Source organism: Apus apus, chromosome 28 (assembly GCF_020740795.1).
Source record: "Apus apus isolate bApuApu2 chromosome 28, bApuApu2.pri.cur, whole genome shotgun sequence".
In the NCBI taxonomy this organism is placed as follows: Eukaryota; Metazoa; Chordata; class Aves; order Apodiformes; family Apodidae; genus Apus; species Apus apus.
Window position 1 is genome coordinate 802543 of NC_067309.1, and position 22704 is coordinate 825246.

General features: G+C 55.4%; 1 protein-coding gene across 2 annotated transcripts; it reads left to right on the forward strand.

The window, feature by feature from the left end:
• The first annotated feature begins 988 nt into the window (after positions 1-988).
• TFCP2 (transcription factor CP2) lies at positions 989-22456 on the forward strand. 2 transcript variants are annotated; one of them, XM_051641419.1, is made up of 15 exons: positions 989-1439; positions 9092-9243; positions 9872-9948; positions 10347-10452; positions 10933-11039; positions 11722-11874; positions 15523-15633; positions 16372-16460; positions 17472-17550; positions 18018-18111; positions 18695-18785; positions 19665-19771; positions 20889-21031; positions 21697-21748; positions 21876-22456. In XM_051641419.1, the coding sequence occupies exons 1-15, from the start codon at positions 1318-1320 to the stop codon at positions 21911-21913; spliced, it is 1521 nt and encodes a 506-aa protein (XP_051497379.1). In that variant the 5' UTR covers positions 989-1317; the 3' UTR covers positions 21914-22456. The 2 variants fall into 2 exon arrangements, with proteins under 2 accessions (XP_051497379.1, XP_051497381.1); XM_051641421.1 differs by having other exon boundaries at positions 990-1439; positions 17472-17520.
• The last annotated feature ends 248 nt before the right edge of the window (positions 22457-22704 follow it).

Sequence of the window (22704 nt, forward strand, 5' to 3'; positions counted from 1 at the left end):
TGGGGGGGGGGGCTCCAAGGGTCTCCCCACCGTCCCAAGAGGGTTTTTTGGGGGGTGAAGCCCATCACAGAGGCAGCACCTCCCTCTCCTCTCGTGAGCCCGGGGGCTGGGTGGGTTGGGGGCTCCATCCGTTGCCCTGGGAGTGATGGGGAGAGGCGAGGGCTGCAGGGGGGGCTGGGGAGGGGACGCCGGGTCACCTCTCCGGGGACACGGCAGACTGACGCACTTGATGTAGTGGTGTGAAATAAACAGTATTTTTCTTTTTTCTTTTCCTTTCTCCATTTTTCTGGAAGGAAGGGGGGGGGGGGAGGGGTCGCTACTCGTCTTGCCCCGTTCTAAACCCGGAGGGACACAGGGTGGGGCGGCTGCTCTCGGTACCCTGCCGTGGCTCCCCATGCTACCTGCACCCGGATTTTCGGGGAAGTGGCTCCGAGGATGGAGCTGGGCCGTCTCCAATGGCATTTCGTTCCCTCCATCCCCCCTGCATCTCCGGGAGAGACAAAAGCACCCCTCGGCGCGCCGCCGGCTGAGACCCGCGCAACTCAGCGCACGCATGAGCCGGGGCCGGGACTCGAACCCACGGCCCCCAGGGTGGAGCCGCAGGGACTCCAGAGCCCCTCGCCGCGCCCTCACGCCCCGCCCCCCAGCCCAATTCCCGCTTTCCATTGGCTGTGTCTCGCTTGCGTCAGCAGGAGGAGCGCGGCTCCCATTGGCTGGACGCGCCGGAGGGGCGGGGCCTTCCCCACTGGCGGCGGGGGCGGGGGGTCCGCGGCGCCGCCGCCTCCATCTTGTGGGGTCCCGGCCCGGGCGGGGCGGGAGCGGGGCCGGCGGGGCCCCGGGGGTGGCTGCGGGGCAGCCCCTGCTGGGGTTTGGCTTTTGAGGGGGGTCTGGGGCTCGGGCGGCCGCTTGGGGGTCGGCAGGCGCTCGGGCCTGGGGGTTCCCCGCGGGGGGCAGCCCCTCGAGAGGGGCCGTAGGGCTGGGGGGGGGTGTCTGGGGTTGCAGCCCCTGGGGGGTCAGTTGGGTTCGGAGCCCCCCGGGCTGCTCCGGGCACTAAGGGAAGGGGTGGTCCCGGAGGTTGAGACCCCACCCCCCCCCTCCCCGAGGGGCGTGTGTAGGTCTTGGGGCTCGTGTGGCCCCTTGGGGGCCTGAGGGCTCGGGGGTGGGTTTGGGGGGTCCCCAGCTCAGCCTCCCGGGAGAGGGGACCCCGAGGGGCGGCAGGGGGCTCAGTGCCCCCGGGAGAGGGAGGGAGCAGCCGCGCCGGCTCAGCCCTCCCCGAGAGGGGCGAGGAGCCCCCCGGGGCCCGGCCCGCGGGGGAGCATGGCCTGGGCGCTGAAGCTGCCTCTGGCCGACGAGGTGATCGAGTCGGGGCTGGTGCAGGACTTCGACGCCAGCCTGTCGGGCATCGGCCAGGAGCTGGGAGCCGGGGCCTACAGCATGAGGTAGGGGGGCTCCGGCCGCCCGAGGGGCCCGGCCTGCGGCTGGGCGGGGGGCTGGGCTGAGGAGCTTCGGGGTGGTGGGGGGACCGAGGGGTGAGATGGGGGGGACCGAGGGGTGAGATGGGGGGGACCGAGGGGTGAGATGGGGGGGACCGAGGGGTGAGATGGGGGGACCGAGGTGAGAGATGGGGGAGGACCGTGCTGTGAGATGGGGGGGACCGAGGTGAGAGATGGGGGGGGGACCGTGCTGTGAGATGAGGGGACCGAGGTGTGAGTTGGGGGGGACCGAGGTGAGAGTGGGGGGGACCGTGCTGTGAGTTGTGGGGGGCGTGCTGTGAGATGGGGGGGACTGAGGTGAGAGATGGGGGGGACCATGCTGTGAGTTGGGGGGGGGCTGTGCTGTGAGATGGGGGGACCAAGATGTGAGTTGGGGGGGACCGAGGTGAGAGATGGGCTGTGCTGTGAGTTGGGGGGGGGTGTGCTGTGAGTTGGGGGGGGCGTGCTGTGAGATGGGGGGACCGAGGTGTGAGTTGGGGGGGACCGTGCTGTGAGTTGGGGGGGACCGAGGTGAGAGATGGGGAAACCGTGCTGTGAGTTGGGGGGGTGCTGTGCTGTGAGTTGGGGGGGGCCTGTGCTGTGAGTTGGGGGGGCTGTGCTGTGAGATGGGGGGGCTGTGCTGCTCGGCAGCGGGTTCAGCGTTCGTCGTGTCACGCAGGAGGGAACAGGACACTCAGCTCTGGTACCAACCCTGGGACATAGTGGTGGCTACTTGAGGTTGGGCTGGGGCTACAAAGAGCCCGTGGTCCCTGGGGCTCTCACTGGGCAGCTGTTTTGGGGAGGAGGGCAGGGGGCTGTGCCAGCCCAGCACTGCTCAGGGCTTTGGCCTCCTGATGTCCTCAGATTTTCTTTACCCAAAGAGCAGTTGGACAGTGGAACAGGCTGCCCAGGGAGGTGGTGAAGTCACCATCCCTGGAAGTATTTAAATATGTAGATATCGTGCTTAGGGACATGATTTAAGCACTGAACGGGTAAATTAGGTTATGGTAGGGGGAATTAGGTTATGGCTGGACTTGATGATCTTCAAGGCCCCTTCCAAGCAGGGTGATTCTGTGATTCTCCAGTCCTGGCGTGAAGAGCCTGTGGCTGGTTGCTTTGGTTTGATGCAGCCTGCAGCCATGGCCAAGGAGCAGCACTTTGCCCTAAATAACCACCCTCCCAGAGGAAAGCTGGTGTGTATTTTTCGGCTGTGCTTCTGACTCTGAGCTAACCCTGGAGCTAAGGTGTGAAGCAGGATCCCCACAGGCTCCAACATCCCGAGTGCAGCGATGGAGATCAGGACCTGGTGGTGTCGGATGTTTAAACCCTGTGGCACAAGGATGTGGCCTGTGCCCCAGAGATGGGTCCCAGCTGCCTCCCTCACTCCCCAGCACCGGGTCCTGCTCCCCTGGCACCTGGTTCTGGCAGCTCTTGGATGAGGTGTCATGAGGTGTTGGGCTGGACATGGGACATGCCAAGTCTGTGTGTGGCCACACATTTCCCCACTGCTGCCCTTGATTAATTGGCTCCATCCCAGGCTGGTGTTGCCTGCAAGAGCTGCCTTGGGAGTAGTTTGGGGCGAGGGCTTTAATTCAAACCCTGTTTCTTTTCTGCTTGTTTTCACCCTGCCTTCCCCCTCGACTCAAAGTGAGAGGGGAGGGTGAGCTGGATCCCTTCCCACAGCCCTGAGGGGGAGCTGGGCACACAGGTGGGTGGGGAAGGACATGGAAGCTGAGGTTAAGACCTCCAGGAGAAGAAGCAGGAGAGATGCAGTGCTGGGGAGCCAAGTAGAGAAGGCAGCTGAGATTCTCTGGGAATGCTGGGAATGGGTGGAGCTGGAGGAAGTTTCTCTGGTTTTACTTCCAGAAAGAGTTCAAATAGACATTCCGAGGTGTCCCTGGCCTCTCCTGCCTGTGCGAGAGGACACCTTGATGCAAAACTGGAGCTTTCAGAGGGATCTACAGTTGGAAATGCTAAATGTCAGGATTAAAAATGATCCATTGGGTGATTGCTCACGGTAGAACAGGCTGGGAGGCAACTTCCAGGCTGCTGCCCTTTTCCAAAGGAGCTGGAAGAGCTCTTCTCATCCAGCCTCCATGTCTGCTGCATTCAGGGACAAGGAGACCTGGCACCTTCACAGAGTTATCCCTGACCACCTCTGGGGTCTGTCACAGCCTTTGGGGTTTGTGTAATTGCAGCACTTGGAGGAAAGAAAGCCCTCAATCCATGGGTGTCCCAGGGGTGTGCAAGCTCAGGGGGAGCGTGTCCCACTGCTCTCTGGCAATGGCAACACTGGGCACTGGAACTGGCAGCTTTTTGGAGGAGAAATTCCTCCTATGTTACCTTTGATGGGGTGATGGAGGGGATGAGTTTTCAGTTCCACGTGGGCAGGGGATGTCCAAGGCAGTCATGATGCTTTGAAGCTCCTTTCCCTCCCCTTTCCCCTTCCTGTTGGGAAGAGGCCCCGTGCGCAAACGCTGTGCTCAGAGGGGCAACCAAGGTGTGGTGGATCATCTTAACGTACAGACTGTCAAGCTAAAACCCACCAGCCATGACTTGGAGCTTTAATTGCACAAGAAAACGGTGCAGCCACGAGCTTCACAGCATCCACACCTTTTACTGACCCAGCTGGGCACAGGGTTTGGACCCCAGAGCTTCGAGCAGGGGTTTCCCAAGGCCACGTCTCTGGGTGTCCTGGAGCTGTGACCGACCCCCCTGCCCCGATCCCCCCTGCCCAGCTTTTCCACGCGGGTAGAGCTGGTGCCAAGGGGCTCTGAGCTCCGTGTCAGCAGGGGGGGAGCTGTGCTGCTGCTGCCCCCGCCCCGAGCTCTGCTCCACTGCTGAAACCCGATGCTCTTTTGAGAAGGCTTCTGACTGGTGCTGCCGGTAAACAGAGCGGGTGCCCATAGATGAGCACCGACCTTCCTGGCCCTGATGTTTTCTCCCGTGTCGTGGGAAGAGGGGAAAGGTTTCAACAGGCACCTTTTTTTGCGTGTGTTTGTGGCTTTTCTGTGCTTGCCTGGTGGGGGTTTTCCTCTTTCATTCCTTCTCCTTATGGCAGAGGGACTCTGCTGCCTGGGGAAGGAGTGCTGGCGTGTGGGGAGGAATGAGGAGGGTTGTTGCTGGGGCTGGAAGCTTTTTCTCCTTGGAGTTGCATGGTAGGATTGTGCTTTGTGTTTGTAAATGAACTGGACTTTTTCATGTTCCTGTTGTTCCCTGGAATTAGGTGGTAGCTTTGGGGGTGATAATCAGGTGTTGGCTGAGTGTTTCCATCCCCAGAGCTGCTCTGTGACTCTTCATTCCATCTTTGCCAGGAGATTTTTCTCCCACCCCAGACCCAGAGGCCTTAAGGGAAGTGCCTTTCCCCAAAATATGTTAAAAGGCACAGGGAAATATTCCTTGTTTTTTCAAGGGAGGTGTGTCCCCAGGAGTTGCAGGAGCTGCTCCAGATGCCTTTGGAGCAGGTGGGTTTGTCTAAAGAAAATTCTGCTGTTGACAGCTGGGTTGGGCCCCGCTGGGCATCGCGGGGACGTCACGAGGGGCTGCTGGTGGGACATGGGTACCTGAGGGGCTCACAGCTTCCTGGCTCTCCCCAAACAGCCTTAAAACGGCTTCTCTTGCCCTTGGCAGGGGTGGCAGGATGGGAGACAAGTAGGAAGCAACAGGGCAATGTGCTCCTGGCAGGCTGTGGCAGTGGCTGCAGCGTTTGGCTGCTGTTTGCAGGCAACTGAGATTGTCCTCCTGGAGCAGCTGTGAAGATGCCAGAGCCAGGACCTGCTGAGCTTTCCCTTGCTGTTTTATAACCACACTGTCTCTAGTAATATTTAACCTTTTATTGTGCTCTGCAGTGTGTAAAGCTGATCCTCTTACCTGTGTCCTGTGCAGATTTCCCCTGTGCTGGCACTGGTGAGTCTGTGCCTCGAATCCTGGGGTCAGTTTTTGGCCCCTCTTGACAAGAAGGACATTGAGTTTCTGGAGTGTGTCCAGAGAGGGGCAGTGGAGCTGGGGAAGGGGCTGGAGCACAAGGAAAAGGGTCTGAAGAACTTCTGAAGGAGCTGGGACTGTCCAGCCTGGAGCAAAGGAGGCTGAGGGGAGACCTTCTTGCTCTGCACCTGCCTGAGAGGAGTTTGGAGCTGTGAGGGGTCGGTCTCTTCTCCCAGCTAACTGGTGATAGGATGAGAGGGAATAGCCTCCAGTTGCACCAGGGGAGGTCCAAGTTGGATAGCAGGGAAAATTTCTTTAAAGAGTGGTCAGGCCCTGGCACAGGCTGCCCAGGGCAGCAGTGGAGTCACCATCCCTGGAGGTGTTCAGAAAATGTGATGTGGCACTTCAGGACATGATTGAGTGGGCAGGGTGGTGTTGGGTTGACAGTTGGACTTGATGGTCTTGGAAGTCTTTTCCAACCTTATTGATTGTATGATTCTGTGTGGTACAGACACGTACCAGCATCTGAAGACCTGGAGGTCCTTGCCAAGGGCTCTTGGCAGGACCCGTGGCCACTGTGGAGATGTCACAGGCTCCACTGACCCCTCCATGTGTGCAGTGTTGCTTGCCAAGCAAACCAGCATTTGTTGGATGGTTATTCCTGATTAATTGGGTTGGATGCTTGTTCCAGAAATACAGGGATTTGACTGCCCTCAGTTTTCCCCCCTTTTGCAGCTCACAACAAAACTGAGTTTCAGGCTGTGGTTTTGCAGGGACTTGGCAAACCTAGAGGCTTGTGCAGGGAGGTTTTCCAGGGATGGCTCTGCTGGCCCTCTCAGCAGCCATCTGAGCAGTGTTGGTGGCCATGAGGAGCTTCTGGAAGCCTGAAGAGCAGCTGGTGATTCCACAGCAAACAGGGATCCAGCCTCGTGCAAGAGCCCCGTGTGCGTGAGAAAAGTGAGTGTGTGGGGGGGTCGTGGTCAGGCTTTGCCTCTCTTGTTCAGACTGTTTTTGTGCAAAGCAAAGCAAAAAAAAAAACAAAAGAGCAAAACCTGGGGTGTCCCAGGGCTGCAGCAGGAGGGTTGAAGTGTCACTCTGTCAAAGCCTGTGAGAAGGGGCATCTATGTGTGCAGGAGAAGCGCATCCTGCGTTCCTCCAGCTGCGAGGAGAAGCTGTGCAGGGTGAAGCCTTCCAGTGAAGTTTCCTGGGCACAGCAGGTTGGGGCTGGTTTTCCCCTCCTTGTGCTTTCTTGCAGGGATCAGGAACATCTGGGCTTTGTCCTGCCTGGGGAGCCTGTACCCTTTGGGAGGAAACGCTGCTCCTCTGCTGAGGAGAAGTTTGGCCCCTGGGTTGTGATTTACCTAATTGTGTGCATGTGCCTTGAGGAGATACCAGAGCATCTGTGGCTCTGATGTCTGACTAGTTGGAATTGGGGCAGGGAAGGGCTCTCTCTGGGCTTTTTGCACAGGTGTGTAGTGAGAGGACAAGGGACAATGGTTTGAAGCTTAAAGAGGGGAGTTTCAGGTTGGACATGAGGAAAATGTTCTTCCCTGTGAGGGTGGTGAGGAGCAGGTTGCTCAGGGAGGCTGTGGCTGCCCCATCCCTGGAAGTGTTGAAGGGCAGGTTGGATGGGGCTTGGAGCAACCTGGGCTGGTGGGAGGTGTCCCTGCCCATGCAGGGGGGTTGGAACTAGATGGTCTTTAAGGTTCCTTCCAACCCAAACCATTCCATCATTCTGTGATTCTCCCGCTCAGGTTTGGGCAGCAGTGGTGGGTGTTACTTGCACCTCACTGGAGGAAGGGCAGATAATTGGTCTCTTGAGAGCAAAGGGTTAAAGCCCCATTAGGGTGGGAGCTGCTGTTTGGCCAGATAAATCCAGTTTTTCCTTGGGAAAGTTTTTAATGTTCAACTAAAGGAAAAAAAAAAAAGCTGATTTAACTCCTTCTTTCTTGCACTCTTGTGAGCATCTGAATCTCTGGAGCCTGTAACAGGAGATGAAGGTGACCTGACTCTTCATCAGGGCTTAGTGCTTCACTCCTGCCCTTCAAAGGGACCAGTAGCATTGTTCCCATGCCACATGTCCCCTGGGAGTGGTGGGGTGGTGCTGGGTGGCCCTGGCAGCTGATCTGCAGCTCTGCACCCACATCTGCGCTCAGGCGCCTTTGCCCAGACTCTGCTTCTGCTTTGGGCTCTGCTCGTGTGGTGAGTGGGTGGATGTTCTGGTTTATGCTACAGAGGAATTGCTCTTGGCTGTTGCTCTGGCTCAGAACAGCTGCTGGAAGCAGCTTCAGCAACAATTCCCGTTAGCGGCGTGTCCGTCCGCCCAGGGGTATCGCTCGTGTGCTTTAAACTAACGTTATTCAGCAAGTTCTTGTTACCACGTGGCCTTTTGAGTATGAAAAAGCATCTGTGAAGGCAGGAGGGTGGAGACCAAGCTTTTTGCACGGTTGTAAAGACCTGGAGACATCCTTCTCCCCGGAGAAGTTGGTAGCACAGGACTTGACCACCCTTGCTTTTCCCCGCCAGTGCCAAGAGCAGCACGAGCAGCATCCGGAGGAGAATGAGCCCAGGCTTTTGCCAGCTGGAGCAGCTCCATGCTGCCCTGGGGCATGATGTGGAGCTCCTGCATGACCCATCTCCTCAAACCTGACAGACAAGAAGGTGGTTGGGCTCTTGCAGGTTGATGGTTTGTGGTTTCTCCTGTCGTTAAGAGCAGTGCTGGACTCATGGGGGCTGTAAGGGACACGAGGAGCCTGCATTTGGCTCAGAAACCCAGGTCCAGGTTCTCCCATGTCCCACAGTGTGCAGACCTGCGGTGTGGGCAGTGCCACCATGATGTGTAGTGTCTCCTGAGTCCTGTGGGTCTCCCTGGCTCTGGGTTTGGGTCAGGGCACCATCTTTGTGGGTGTAGGGGCTTGCTGATGAGTTTGGGGAAAGCTGGGGGTCCACCTCCCACTGCTTTTGGGCCAGAAGGGCTCTTTCCATGTCAGAGCCTGCAAGATTTGTTCCACTGAGATGCTTGGGTGTGTTGTGCAGCAGGTGGCAGTTGCAGGAGGGAGGGTTTGGTGCCCTGACCACGTGTGTCCCCTCCATGATGGACCCCGAGGTCTCTGTGCTTGGGCTGAACCCCCTGCTGGGGCGGGAGGGCTGGGGGAGATTTATAAGCACAGAGGAGGCAGTGGTGAAAAAATTAGTAACCTTGACCTCAGCAAGTCTTCAAATTCCTGCCAAGGCTCTCCTGGAGGGTAAATGGTGCCTGTGGAGCAGGGGGAGGGGCTCAGGGCTGCTCTGCTGGCAGAGGGGAGGGGGCTGGTGCTGCCAGCAGAGACTGGTGCCTGGATCGTCACAGTGTCCCCACTCCAGCTGTGCTCTGAGGCACGAGGGGTGCTGGAGGAGCTGGGCTTCAGGCTGAAACACAGGCTCTGTTGTCTCTTAGCTCTGGAGCAAGAACTGTGTGGGGTTTTGGGTCGAGAGGGAGACTTGACTTGAAAAAAACTTGAGCAAGAGCAGGTGCCAAGTCCACTTCTCAGTCTGCTTTAATGCTCCTGCACAGCTCTGCAGAGAATGTCAGGGTGTGGAGGTTTTTAACTAACAAAACCTCAGAGCTCTTCCTAGGTGGAGGAGGAACTAGATACACACGCATCATTTCTCTGTAGCCAGAAGTGAAATTAATCTTCTGATAAATCCGTTTGCAGCGACGTCCTTGCCCTGCCCATCTTCAAGCAGGAAGAGTCGAGTTTGCCCCCGGAAAACGAGAACAAAATTCTGCCTTTCCAGTACGTGCTGTGTGCTGCCACTTCCCCGGCTGTCAAGCTCCATGACGAAACACTTACCTATCTCAACCAAGGTGAGAGAAGCCCCATGCCCTCTGGGGGCTGTGTGGGAGTCTCCTGTAAACACCCTGAAAAAAAAAAAATAATAGAATTCTGCCTTTGGAAATTTCCCTTGGGAATGAAAAGCGCCTCGATAGTGACCCTGAGATGGCTCCTGGTTGGAAGTGCCACTTCCTTCCCCCTGCTGCCTGCCCCCTGCCCAGGGGATTTCACTTAATGAAAAGCTGAGTGGTGTAAGGTGGCTGATGGGTGTATCTGTGCTGGGGTGCTCTGCAGGGGGGTGTTGGACAGGTTCAAGCTGTACCTGCTGCTTCCAAGTAGAACTGGAAGATCAGGGTTGGTGACCTTTGTGGAGGAAGCTTGTGTAATCAATTTCTTGCCCGTTCTTGGGCTTGGGTTAATGAGGGTAATTCCTAGAAAGTACTGCAGCAGGAAAGGGGAGGATTATCTCTGCCTGGAGAGGAGTATTACAGCTCTGGCTCTAATGGCTCATGCTCATGACAGCCCCCTCCCTCCCCCAAAAAACATGGTGAGAGGGTGAAGTGACACGTCCAGTGTGGCAGAAAAAGATGTCAGAGGAGGGGTGGCAGTGAAGGTCCATCCCCAGCTAACCATGAGCTGCACTTGTCTTCCTTTCCCCAGGGCAGTCCTATGAAATCCGGATGCTGGACAACAGGAAGATTGGGGAACTGCCAGAGATAAATGGGAAACTGGTCAAGGTAGGTGGGGAGCACGGGTGCATGTGTCCAGCTGGGCTGCCCTGCCACAGGGAGCTGCGAGCAAGGTCTCACCCTGCATCCATGACAGTGCATGTGGGATAACTCTGGCTTGGTGGGGGGTTATTTCCCCTTTTCTCTTCCCTTGATGAGACCAGCCTGGCTGGTGGTGTCTGGGGTCAAGCCAAGAGGTGTTTGCTGATCACTTCATCAGGAGGCATCAGCAGCAGCCTTCGTGTTTCTGCCTCCAGGGTCCATCTGGGCTTCCTTTTATTGTTTTGGCTTCTCCATGAAGCCTTGAGGTCTGTCTTCTCCCCTGTGGGACTTGGAGATGCCTCATAGCCTGAAGACTCTGGGGTTTCCTGGGGCAGCTCCAGGCACAGACTGTTTCTCCCCTCTAGAGCATATTCCGGGTGGTGTTCCATGACCGGCGGCTGCAGTACACAGAGCATCAGCAGCTGGAGGGCTGGAGGTGGAACAGGCCTGGGGACAGGATCCTGGACATAGGTGAGTCCCCCTGGCAGCACCTTGGTTGGGGCTGGAGAACATGTGGGAGGCTGAAGTTCCTCCAGCTGGACCCTTGGACCTTTGACTTTAAAGGACAAAGTGCTGTCATGATTGGTGGTTGGTTCACAGAATCACCAAGGCTGGAAAAGACCTTAAAGATCAAGTCCAGCCCATGACCTGACACCCCCACATCTCCAGACCAGGGCACCAAGTGCCACCTCCAGCCTTTCCTTGGACACATCCAGGGATGGTGCCTCCACCACTTCCCTGGGCAGTCCATCCCAATGTCTGATCACTCTTTCCATGAGGAAGAGCTTCCAAATATCCAACCTAAACCTTCCTGGAGCAGCTTCAGGCCAGGCCCTCTCGTCCTGTCACCAGTTTCCTGGGAGAAGAGCCCAGCCCATGTTCCATATGTTCCCTGTGAATCTTCTCCTTCTACTCCAAACCACAGCTGCTTCTCCCTGTGCCCTCCTGCAGATATCCCCATGTCTGTGGGCATCATTGACCCTAGAGCAAACCCAACCCAGCTCAACACTGTGGAGTTCCTGTGGGATCCCTCAAAGAGGACTTCTGTGTTTATCCAGGTAAAAGAGAAGTGGGGAAACTCCTGTTGTAGGGGCCTGGGGAAAAAAGTAAGTTTTCCAAGGGGGAGGAAGATGCTGCTTTTTTTTTTTTCCCCTAAACTTGGAGCACTGACATCACAGCCAGATGCTGCAGGGGCAGAAGAATTTCAGCTAAAATACCACCCCCCTCCTGCCTCAAGCAATGCAAGAGAGCAGCAGTTGATGTCTTAGCAAGACACAGGCACAACTGACCACCAGTGAGTTGTTTTAAACATTTTTGTGGTGGTTTAGGTCCCATTGGTTTTGTGATTTGGGTCTTCATCTTGCTTAGATGGTTTTGCAAATCTTACCAGCCGCCTAAAATACCTCTTGAAAGTCTGGCCCTCCTGCCCAGGATAACAGGCTGCAATGTGTGGAGGCTGGTGCAGCTGAACTCTCTGCCCTGCTGGTCCAGGGCTTTCCTGTAGCATCAAGAGGTTGCAGAACTTGTTGGGAGAATGTGGCTCCACCTCTGCTGGGGCCTCCCCTTAGCTCCTTAACGTGGGGGGCACTTGCCCTGCTCCCCTCCCCGCTCTGTATTTCCCTCCTCTCACCAAGCTGCTCTTTACATGAAGGCTGTTCTGGCTCATCACGAGGGGAATGGGCAGCTGGGCCAGTCAAACAGGGCAGAATTGCTAAGGTCAGGATGCCTTCTCCTTCCCAGGTTCACTGCATCAGCACGGAGTTCACCATGCGGAAGCACGGGGGAGAGAAGGGGGTGCCCTTCCGGGTCCAGATAGACACGTTCAAGGAGAATGAGAACGGGGAGTACACGGAGCACCTGCACTCTGCCAGCTGCCAGATCAAGGTCTTCAAGGTACCTTGGCCCATTAGTGGCCTTTCCCTGCTAGGAAACAAACTGAGAGTCAGTTCCAGTTCACACTGCAGCACCCGTGGATGTCACGGGTGCCAGGACGTGGCTGAGCTTGTCAGCAAAGGGCCTCTCCATCCTGCTGGCCTTGTGTTGCCAGCCTCGCCCTGGCTCCTCTCAGTCAGTGAATGGTTTAGGTTTGAAAGGACCTTAAAGATGATCCAACCTCCCTGCCATGGGCAGGAACACCTCCCACCAGGAGAGGTTGCTCCATGTCCCATCCACCGTGGCCTTGAACACTTGCAGGGATGGGGCAGCCACAGCTTCTCTGGGCAACCTGGGCCAGGGTCTCAGCACCTTCACATTCTTCCTGTTGTCCAACCTAAATTTCCCCTCTTCCAGTTTCAAGCCCTTCCCCCTCATCCCATCCCTCCTGCCCTTGTCCCAAGCCCCTCCCCAGCTTTCCTGGAGCCCCTTCAGGCACTGGAAGCTGCTCTAAGGTCCCCCTGGAGCCTTCTCTTCTCTCAGCCTGTCTCCAGAGCAGAGCTGCTCCAGCCCTTGAATCACCTCCATGGCCTCCTCTGGATGTGCCCCAGCAACTGCATGTCCTCTTCTGCTGGGGACCCCAGAACTGGACCCAGCCCTGCAGAGGGGTCTCACCAGGGGGGAGCAGAGGGGGAGTTGATTGAGTCGAGATGTTGAGTGAGTCCAGATGCCTTTGAGGCTACAAAACCAGGAAGCCAAGAGGAACGTACAGGGAGAACACGGGTTGTGTTGCCTCTGTCTGAAACCTCCCACGTTTAGTCTTGAGTCATATCAGCTTGGGAGATCCTCCAAGGAGCTTTGTCTAAACTCCTTGCTCTATTATTACCTGTTGCTGATGGTCCCTCTGCATCTGATGGATGGATCTGGTCTCTCCAGCAGTGCAGGCCCCTGGTTGCTGTTGAGGATCGTTTGCAGAAACCTGGAGCCACCCCCTGGCAGTGGCTGAGGAGGCTCCTTGGTGCAGCAGCTCCCGGGGGTCGGGCTGCAGGGAGCAAGCAGGGACAGGCCCTGCTGTTTGGTGTGCTGGGATTGCCTCTGTTACCCTGTGACACCCCCCAAAATCTCATCTGTGGCTCCTCTTTCCTCTCCCTTGGGGTCTAGGACACACAGCAGGGCCAGGTGCCTGCTCTGCAGCTCTGCCAGGGGACCATGGGCACTGTGCTGGTGACTTGGCATCTTCCTCCTTCTCTCTCTTCTCTGTTTTGGCTGCTGGGGTTATCTCCTGAAGGCAGGGTGTGATTTGTTTGGGCTCTGGCTGGTGTCTGCAAGCAGTAGCCCCACCAGGCAGCGGTGGGGCTGGGAGTGAAGGGGTCAGGCTGGTTGCAAACAAGCAGTGAGGTTGTGAGGGATCCAGCACCGTGTTGCTGCTGAGCTTCAGCTCTTTGTGCCAGGGGATGGGTGGGTGGTTTGGCTCTGGTGACCTTGGACCAGGAAAAGCCAAAGCAGTGAAACTGTGGCTTCAGGGCAGGTCTCCCCATCGTGGGCTCTGGTGATCTCTGCTTCATCTGCTGCTCCTCTGGCCCAGCCCTCCCTGGGGTCAGGGCTGCTCTTGGGCAGCAGACTCGACCCTGTGTGTGTCCCTGTGCCTGCCCAGGACCTGTTGGCTGCAGCCTGTGCTTTGTGGATCAACAGGATTCAGGCTCCTGCCCTGCTCTTGCCTTTCTCCCACTTGCCCCTCAAAGCTGGGGGCATTTTGGTGCCTTCAAGCAGCTGCTGAGCGCCCCTTGGCCATGCTCACCAGTGCCTGGAGCACAGATGCTTTCCAGCTGCCAGAAGCAGCAGCACTGACCACAGCAAGATAAGAGCAGGCACGAGGTTTTTGTGGCAGAAATGGGCTCCTCAAGCCAGAGCTAAGCAGCACCTCCTCGCCCAGCTCGGAGCAGGGTTGGAGCTGGTTGAGGTCTCAGCTTTGCTGTCCAGAGGAAGAGCTGTGGAGCTTGGGGGAACAGCAGGGCTGTGGGACCTGTATTTGCAGTCCTGAGGCTTCCCCACCAGCCCCATGACTGCCCTCATCTGCTCAGGAGATCCACGTGTTGGTCACCAAGGCCCAGTTCCTTCTGCTTGTGGGTGCAGGCAGTGACCATGCATGGCCAAGTTTTTCAGGAGTTTCTCCAGGGCTCTGCCCACAGAAGCACTGGGATAACTCTGGTGGTTATACTGGTGCTCTCTTACCTGCTGCTTTCCCCAGGGCTTTGAGCATTTGATAAAAGGCAGCAAGAAAAATAATCTTGCATGTAAGAGTGCAGGGGTTTTCAAAGCTGTGACAAAGGCACAGACATAACTGAGCTCTCCTGTGTCCTGGTGCAGTTTGTGCCACTGAAATGCTGCCTCTCTAAGTTGATGAAGATGCAGCTCAGATGTGTGACACCAGATTTCTCCTTTTAGAGACTACATGTGCTGGTGGGAGAAGTATCTTCCAAAAATATGCTTCAGCTCCTTCTTCTGGCCTCGTTTTAGGGGCGTGGGTAGATCAGGATATTGGGGTTATTACAGAAGTGCTGTTGTTGCTGTAGTTAATTCTGTACAGATCATCCCAGCTCTCTTCCTTTTGTCTCTGTAAAGCAACAAGTGGGTGAGTAGAAGGATGAGTCATCTTTTCTGGTTCTTTAATTTCTTGCACATCTATCTAGCTGCCTGCTGCCCCCTCTCCATGCTTGTCCTGCATGGGATGGATGACAGACAATGCAGTAATTAAGATTTATTGCATACAACATTGGGGGTTTTAATTATTCTGGACAAGAGGCACAAGTACAGTAAAAGTGTAGGGAAATTGGGAGATAGAACAGAAGTGCAGTTAGGATGCAAAGGGCCTATTAGCAGTGAATTTTACTACTTATAATTAAATCAAACAACAAAGGTTAACCACTAAAATGCTGGCAACTTACTAATTATCAAATATTATACAAGGCCTAAAATATTATCACCTTTAAAGGATCTTACAGTCTTAATAATGAAGATTACTTAATGATAAGTTTGCTAATAAAGACAGTGAATGAGTAATATTTCTCACCCTTGTCAGGCCACAGCTGGGTGTCCTTGGTCAGACCACAACTCCTGAGGGTCAGTCTCCATGGCAGGTGTCCCTGCTAGAGGAGAGAAGGTCCAGAACTCCCCGAGGAGAGTGCACAGAGATCTCTCCCATCAAAAATGGGACCAGGCTTTTATAGAATAAAGTGGTTGACTGCTGTCATTTAACCATGAGCCACACCTCCAACATCTCTCATTGGAGAATTAACAGGAAAACAGTGGGGGGGGGGAAAAAGGCATGAAGGCCCTGTTCCCACCAAGCAAACACTGTTTATCTGTTGGTTCTCACTTTATCTCCATTTCAGGCCTGGTTGTGGCTGGGCTGGGCTCTGTGTTCTTCAACACTGGAGAGCAGCTGGTGTCATGAACAACCACTTGTCCCCTGTTTGTACCTTTCAAGGTTGTTACCAGCTCAGAGTTTGCTGGTCCGTTTCCTCATGGGAACCTTTCACTGCAGGCCAGGGCCTGCAAGATGAGAGCCAAAAAGCAGTTGAATCATTAAAGGGAACTGAGGCAGGTGTATTGAGAGATGGAGCATCCTGCTGCAGTGCTGCTGTTGTAACAGGAGCATCTCCTTTCCAGCCCAAAGGAGCTGATCGGAAGCAGAAGACGGACAGGGAGAAGATGGAGAAGCGAACACCTCACGAGAAGGAGAAGTACCAGCCCTCCTATGAAACCACCATCCTCACCGAGGTGGGGGCTCTGCCAGGCAGTGCCTGGTGTCTTGCTCTACTGAGACCTGGCTTGCCTGGCTCGCAGGGGGCAAGGAGCTGGCTGCTCTGCTGTGAAATGCTTGGCCAAGTTGGTAATAGCTGCAAGGCAAAGCAAGAGAATTTTTGTAGGCACAGGAGGTGTTTCTTACTAGACCTAAAAAAGGGCTCTTGTGCCTGGAAACATGATGGCTTTTCCCCTACTGTAAAAGATCATCTAATAAAAGATTTTTGCCTCTCCCTGCTTTGTTTTGCCCCTGTGGCAACTGGCCACCAAAGCTGTGAGTTGGCCGAAAACCCTGTGAATTCCTCCTGGTGCTAATGGGAAGTGTTGATCTATTGAAATGTGACTGAAGGGTTGGTGCTGAACAGCCCTGGGGAGGGAACCCTTGTCCTGCCCCAGGTGCATTTGCTGCCTGACTCTGCCCCGAGGTGCCTGGACTGGTGGGCACCATCTGTGTCAGCCCAGTGCCAGAGCAATGGGTGTAGATCCCAGATCTCACTGCTTTTAAATGTTGAGGCTTCTTTGAGATTAAGGATCCCTAACTCTGGGCTTTGTGCCTGTCTGTGGTGGGTTTCTTTTTTAATCTCCTGCTTTATTCTTCAGTTCTGTTCCATAGTCAGTTGTGGGTCAGCAAATAGCTGTTAACTGTGCTGCCCAGAGCAGATGTGTGTGCTTGTTCAGAGCAATCCTGTGACTCTCCTGGGTTTTCCTTTCTAGTGCTCTCCCTGGCCAGAGATCACCTACGTCAATAATGCACCATCCCCTGGCTTCAACAGCTCCCACAGCAGTTTTTCCATTGGTGAAGGGTAAGTCCAGAGAATAGCCTGGGTGGCTCTTTGTTTCTACCTGACATGAGACATCATAGAATGGATCACAGAATCATAGAATGGCTTGGGTTGGAAGGGATGTTAAAGACCATCCAGATCCCACCCCCTGCATGGACAGGGACACCTCCCACCAGCCCAGGCTGCTCCAAGCCCCATCCAACCTGCCCTTCAACACTTCCAGGGATGGGGCAGCCACAGCTTCTCTGGGCAACCTGGGCCAGGGTCTCACCACCCTCACAGGGAAGAAATTTTTCCTGATGTCGAACCTGAGTTTCTCCTCTTTAAGCTTCAAACCATTGCCCCTTGTCCTCTCACTACACACATGTGTAAAAAGCCCCACCCCAGCTTTCTTGTAGGTCCCCTTCAGACATTGGAAAGTTGTTCTAAGATCACCATGGAGCCTCCTTTTCTCCAGGCTGAACCACCCCTACTTCCTCAGCCTGTCTTCATAGTGGAGGTGCTCCAGCCCTCTGATGATCTTTGTGGCCTCCTCTGGACATACTTGAGGAGCTCTATGTCCTTCTTATGTTGAGGACTCCATCCAGATGGATGTGCCTGAGCTGGCAATGGCTGCTGGTGACAGAAGGGCCTGGTTCCATGGTGTACAGGGAGTGGAAGCTGGGTACAGGGTGTGTCACTGGGGGAGAATCAAAGCCCGTGAAGCTGAGTGTTGTTCCCTCTTCAAGCTGCAGCAAAGCCCAGCTCTGGCATGAGCAGCCTGTGTGCATCTGGGCAGCAGCTCAGCCTCCATCTGCTTTGCTCTGCCTTTCCCCACCAGATTCATTCTCCAGCAGAAGCTCCTTGGTTTTGCAAAGTCTTTCACTGCACCAGTGGTGCTGCTGTTGAGGCCACCTGGTCTGTCCCTGTGCTTCAGTGCTCTTGGTTACAGGACTAGGGTGGGGGGTGGTTTCTGCCTGCTGGGATCCTGTGTCAGGAGGGGATGAGTGGCACTAACCCCCTCTTCTGCTCTGGCTCTTGTCCCCACCCTAGCAATGGCTCTCCAAACCACCAGCCCGAGCCACCCCCTCCAATCGCAGATGTAAGTCACACCTCAGAGCTTATGCTTGTGGTAAGGATGGTGCACAGGTGGGAACATGGGGACTGGGGGTGGAACTGGGGTGGTTTTGTGGGTGGCTGTAGTTTGCTGGGGAAGAGACTGCTCTAGTTTAACAGCTTTGGGGAGTTGTACCTTCTTTTTGACTCCTAGTTGGAAAAAGAGTTGATGGGGTGAAAAATGTCCAGCTCAGCAGCGTGAAGCTGTGAGCAAGCTTCTTGTAGCTCACTGTGACCTTTACTTACTGCCTTGATCTTCACTGTGCTTTCCCCTTTCCTTCTTTCCTCCTTCCCTGTCCCTCTGGAGCCTTTAAAATCAAAACCTGCCCAGGCTGCAGCTTGACTGTGTGTGCTGTGAGCCTGGCTCACTGGGCTCTCGATTTAAGACTCGTTAACCACACCGAGCTGACCTGTGCTCGTTCTTCAGTGGAAACGCTTCCCTGTCACCTCTGAGGCAGTGACCCTTCTCTCCCCACGTTGCAGAACCTCTTGCCCACCAGCACCACCCAGGAGGCTCAGCAGTGGCTGCACCGAAACCGCTTCTCCACTTTTTCTCGGCTCTTCAGGAACTTCTCAGGTGGGTTCCACCATCCCCTCCGTGTCTGCCCCTTCTCCGTGCCGGGTCCCTCTGCCTCTTCCTGCTCCCGAGGCCATTTTCCTGTTGCTGTTACAAATAGAAATGTCTTAAAAATCTTGAGACAAGAAAATGGGGCTCCCTGAAAGCTCTGTTCTTTGTTTCTCACCTTAGTCTTAGCTGGCATAAATGGCAGGGACTGGGGTGGTTTCACTCCCAGGAGCTCACAGCACCCCCCGGTGTTAAAACGAGCTGAGAGAAGGTACCATGTGTAAGGAAACACTTCATGTTTATTTTCCTCTCCTTCCCTGGTGATGCAGCCCGCAGGGTGACTAAGGTGCTGGATAGCCAGCTGTCAATAATACAGGACACAGGGTTGTACCCAAACACACTCTTGCAAAATGAATCTGGAAAAAAAGATCTTGCAGATGTTCTGGGAGAAGCAGGGGGAGGTGGGGGCAGAAGGCAGACAAGGTTTGGGTGAGCTCTGTGAGCAGGAGGAGGGGGGTGCCCAGAGCACCCCCATCCCAGACACTTTGGACTGGACTGTGTGACTTGTCTCTCCCTTTGGTTTTTAAAACTGCAGGAGCAGACCTGCTGAAGCTGACCAGAGAAGATGTCATCCAGATCTGCGGCCCCGCCGACGGCATCCGGCTCTTCAACGCCCTGAAAGGCCGGTACGTTGGTTGGGCAAAGGCTGACTGTGGCTGGTAGGAAAACTGGTTTTGGTTTAGCCTGTTTGCTGCTAGAGAGAACAGAGTTTCATTGGCCTTCCTGAGCCTCTTTGATAAGTTAGCCTGTAGGGTAACCGCTTCAGAGACGTCGGGGAAGAAAATCCATGTGGGAGAGAAGTGTTAGCAATTATCTTACTCTTTGGGTCTCAGGGAACGAGCCAGAAAGTCCTGCCCACACAGTGCTTGTTTCCTCCATCCTCTGAACTGCCTCTCAGTGCAGTTCCCTTCCCAGAAAGGCAGTATTTCTTTGCATGTTCCCTTAAGAAGCAGGGACTGGTGTTTAACTGTTTAATGCTGCAGCATTTCAGGAGGCACCACTGTAGCCAGGCGGAGGCACAGGGTGGGCTCCATCCTGGAGGGAGGGTCCGGGGGGCATCGGCTCAGGTGTGGCTGGGGAGCATTCCAGGGGGTTCACGTCCCGCCTCTGATGGCTCGGGAGATAGCAGGGAAACCTGGTCTGCTGTGCTGGGGAGGAGGGCAGGAGGGGCCCGAGCTGCTTTGGCACTGCAGAGTGAGACCTGTAGGAGGAGCAGCGCGTGTGAGAGCAGAGCGCGGCTGGAGCTGCTCCTCGGGACTCAGCCCTCTGGTTTAGCTGCTCAGGAGCCACCTGCCATTGTCCCCATGCTGGCTGCTTCATCCCCTTCTCTCAGAAACCTTTGCTGCTTCAGCAAGGTGGGGATGACCACAGTGGTTTTTCTTGGAGATGGTCAATCTCTTTTTTTCTTCTGAGGGTACCAGGGAGGGAGGAATGCAGGCAGAGTGCTGGGATCTAGAGGTGTCCTGAGCAAACCCAGTGGTGTTCACTCTCTGCTCTGTCTGTAGGATGGTGCGGCCCAGACTGACCATCTACGTGTGTCAGGAGTCCCAGCAGCTGAGGGACCTTCAGCAGAAACACGAGGATGGGGACGCAGTAACCAGCACTTTTTTTGGTAAGGGGTTCAGAGCCTGGCTGGGGGCACGTGGGCTGGGGGCACCACAACAGGGCGATGGGGAAAACAGCAGCCAGGGAGGTCAGCAGGCAGAAAGGTGGTGGGGGCTGTTTCCAGGTGCCCGTGGACACGCAACACCAGTTGCCTTCAATCCCCTCATCCCCACACCACTGCCCCGTGCAAGGCTCTTCCTGCAGCCCTCGTGTTACCTCAGAGAGGGTCCGTGGCTTTTGTTTTCAGCTCTGTGCCTCAGGTGGGCTGCTGGGCCTCTCTCCTCCTGCCCATGAAGAGGCAGTGAGCTCACATGTGAGGTCACCTGTGACCTGGTGCAGCCTCTGCACAACCCGAGGGGCTGTGCTCTCCTTGGGTGCCAAAAGATTCCAGTGAGCCCTCAGTACTTGCCATGGTCTAAACCCCTGGGTTTTTCTCCTTGCCTGCCAAGGGGGTGGCTGCAGAATCTGGCTGTCCGGGTGTTGCCTGTTCTGAGCTGACAAACAGGAGCTCCTGTGAGAATCCAGCATTGCCCAGACAACAATGAGTGACCTACATTTGTCAGGCAGCCAGGCGCCCGTTTATCCACCTCTGTGATTGGAGCAGCAAGTGCACAAGCAGCCAGCTTGTCCTTCCCTTGCTCTGCTCCAGTTTGGATCCTCTTGCTTCCCCCCAGGATGTGGGCATACAGGGCAGGACTAGGGCAGTGTTTCCATCCTGCTGGGATTGAAATGTGCCAGAAATGGTGCAAAATGCTGCTCAGCTGATGCTAGTTTAAATAGAAGCTTTTTGGGGCAAAAATTGTATAAATCCAGAGCAGGCATTGCAGGCTGTTGATGTAGAGCTGGTGCTTCTGTAGCTCCGGGCAGGCTGCAGCCAGAGCAGACACCAGAGGTGCTGCAGTTGCATGTAGATGGGGCAGCCTGGGCTTGGGAAGGTGGTAGCTGTGCTGGTGTTGAAAGGAAACCTGTGATGTGCATGGTCCCTTCCCAGGGCTGTGGTGTTCCCTGGCAGAGCAGCTGCTCCCTGGGGCAGGGCTTGTGGCACTGGCTGAGGTGGCTGCACCCCTGGTGTGGCTGTGGCAGCTGCAGCTGGTGCCCAGCTCTGACAGGTCTCCTCCTGGCAGTGTACCATGCCATTTACCTGGAGGAGCTGACAGCAGTGGAACTGACAGAGAAGCTGGCCCAGCTGTTCAGCATCTCTTCCCAGCAGATCAGCCAGATTTACAAGCAAGGTCCGACCGGGATCCACGTGCTGATCAGTGATGAGGTAACAGCCTCCACGGGCTCCTCCCTTTCCTCCTCTTGCACTGGGTTGCTTCAGCTGGTTGGTGTCCAGCTCTGCTCTGAGCTCAGCTGTGGAGGTTGCACGGGACCCTGGGGAATGAGTCCCCCAGGCAGGTTTCAGGAAGGGCCCTGCTCAGTCGCCTCTGGTTTCCAAAGGATTGGAGTTGGTCGTTCAAGCCTGTAGAGCCAAAGATGTTGGTGCTTGGGGATGCTGCTCTGCTGCTGGGGCCACCTCACTTAAACCCATGAGGTTTATCAGGCATGAACAGTGCTCCCCAGGCTTTGTACACACCCTCCTTCACACCTGGGTTTCTTCTGTCGTTGCTATAAAAGCAGGGAGGGGAATTGCTGTGGGAAGACTTTGCTTCAGACCTGCATCCCCGAAGCCCATGGTTTCTCTCTTGGCTTGCTGGTTCAGACCTTCAGTTCTGAAGAGCTGGAGGAAGGAATAAATACTCATGGATGGTGCCTTTCCTACCTCCCAGAGCACTAAGCTCCTGCCCGAGCAGCTTCTAGCCCTCTTGGTGATCTCAATCTATGCCCATCACTGAGTGGCAGAGCACAAAGCCTTTGTATTGTATTTAAACACAACCTGAATTGTGTTTAAATGCAGCCTCAGCCTGAGCTGGTTTCTGTGGCTTCTTTCAGATGATACAGAACTTCCAAGATGAATCATGTTTTGTTCTGGACACCATGAAAGGTAATTGCCCAGGCTCTACCTGGTGTTTCCCTTCCCTGCTTCTTGGGGAGCTCTTGTGTTGGATCCACCCAGCCCAGCAGACTCCTGTGCTGTTGCAGGTGGCTCATGAGCTTTGCTTCCTTTGCAGCTGAAACCAATGACAGCTACCACATCATCCTGAAGTAGGAGGGGAGGGGATGAGGAGCATTGTGATCCTCTTGTCGCACATCAAGACCCTTCACTTCAGCACAAGGACACAAGCAGAGATCTGGAAACTCCTGAGCACCCTCTGGCAAGACCCTGAGCTGTTGGATACTTGGCTGTCTTTCTGGCAGGGGACTTCCTTGCTCTGATGGCATCTGAACAGCCCTTGGTGGCAACTGCTGCTTAGTTGCTGGAGCTCTGAGGCTGAAGTTACCAGGTCGTGCAGCTGTGTTGCTCCCAGTAGAAACTTGCCTTTGGGACCTCAGGTGTTGGTGAGGCTGTTCCCATGGCAGGTGTGTGCTCTGCTTCCCTGAGGGGCATCAGCTCCCGTGGTGCTCACAGACTGGCAAGAGAACATGAACCCAACTGGCCCAACCAAGCCAACTGGCCCAGGGGCACGTGCTGAGCTGAGCAGGTCTCTAAAATGGCCTGTGCTGATGGATTGGTAGGCCAGGGCTGGGAGGGGTTTTCTTAAATAATTTTGTTAAGCTTTCATTTAATATTACAATACATCTATTAGACAAAGGTGATGACTTTGTTTTTCTCCTCTTCACTCACCCTAAAAACTCTTGGCCATGTGTGGGTGGGTGTGGTTGTGCTGCCTCCTCCTTCCCCTGCACTGGGGAGTCATCAGGAGCTTTGGATACAGATCCATGAGATGCGTCCCAGAATCCTGAGGGAATTGGCTGCTGCAGTTGTCCAGCCACTCTCCATGACATTTGGAAAGTCCTGGCAGTCAGGTGAAGTCCCTGGTGACTGGAGAAGGGAACCAT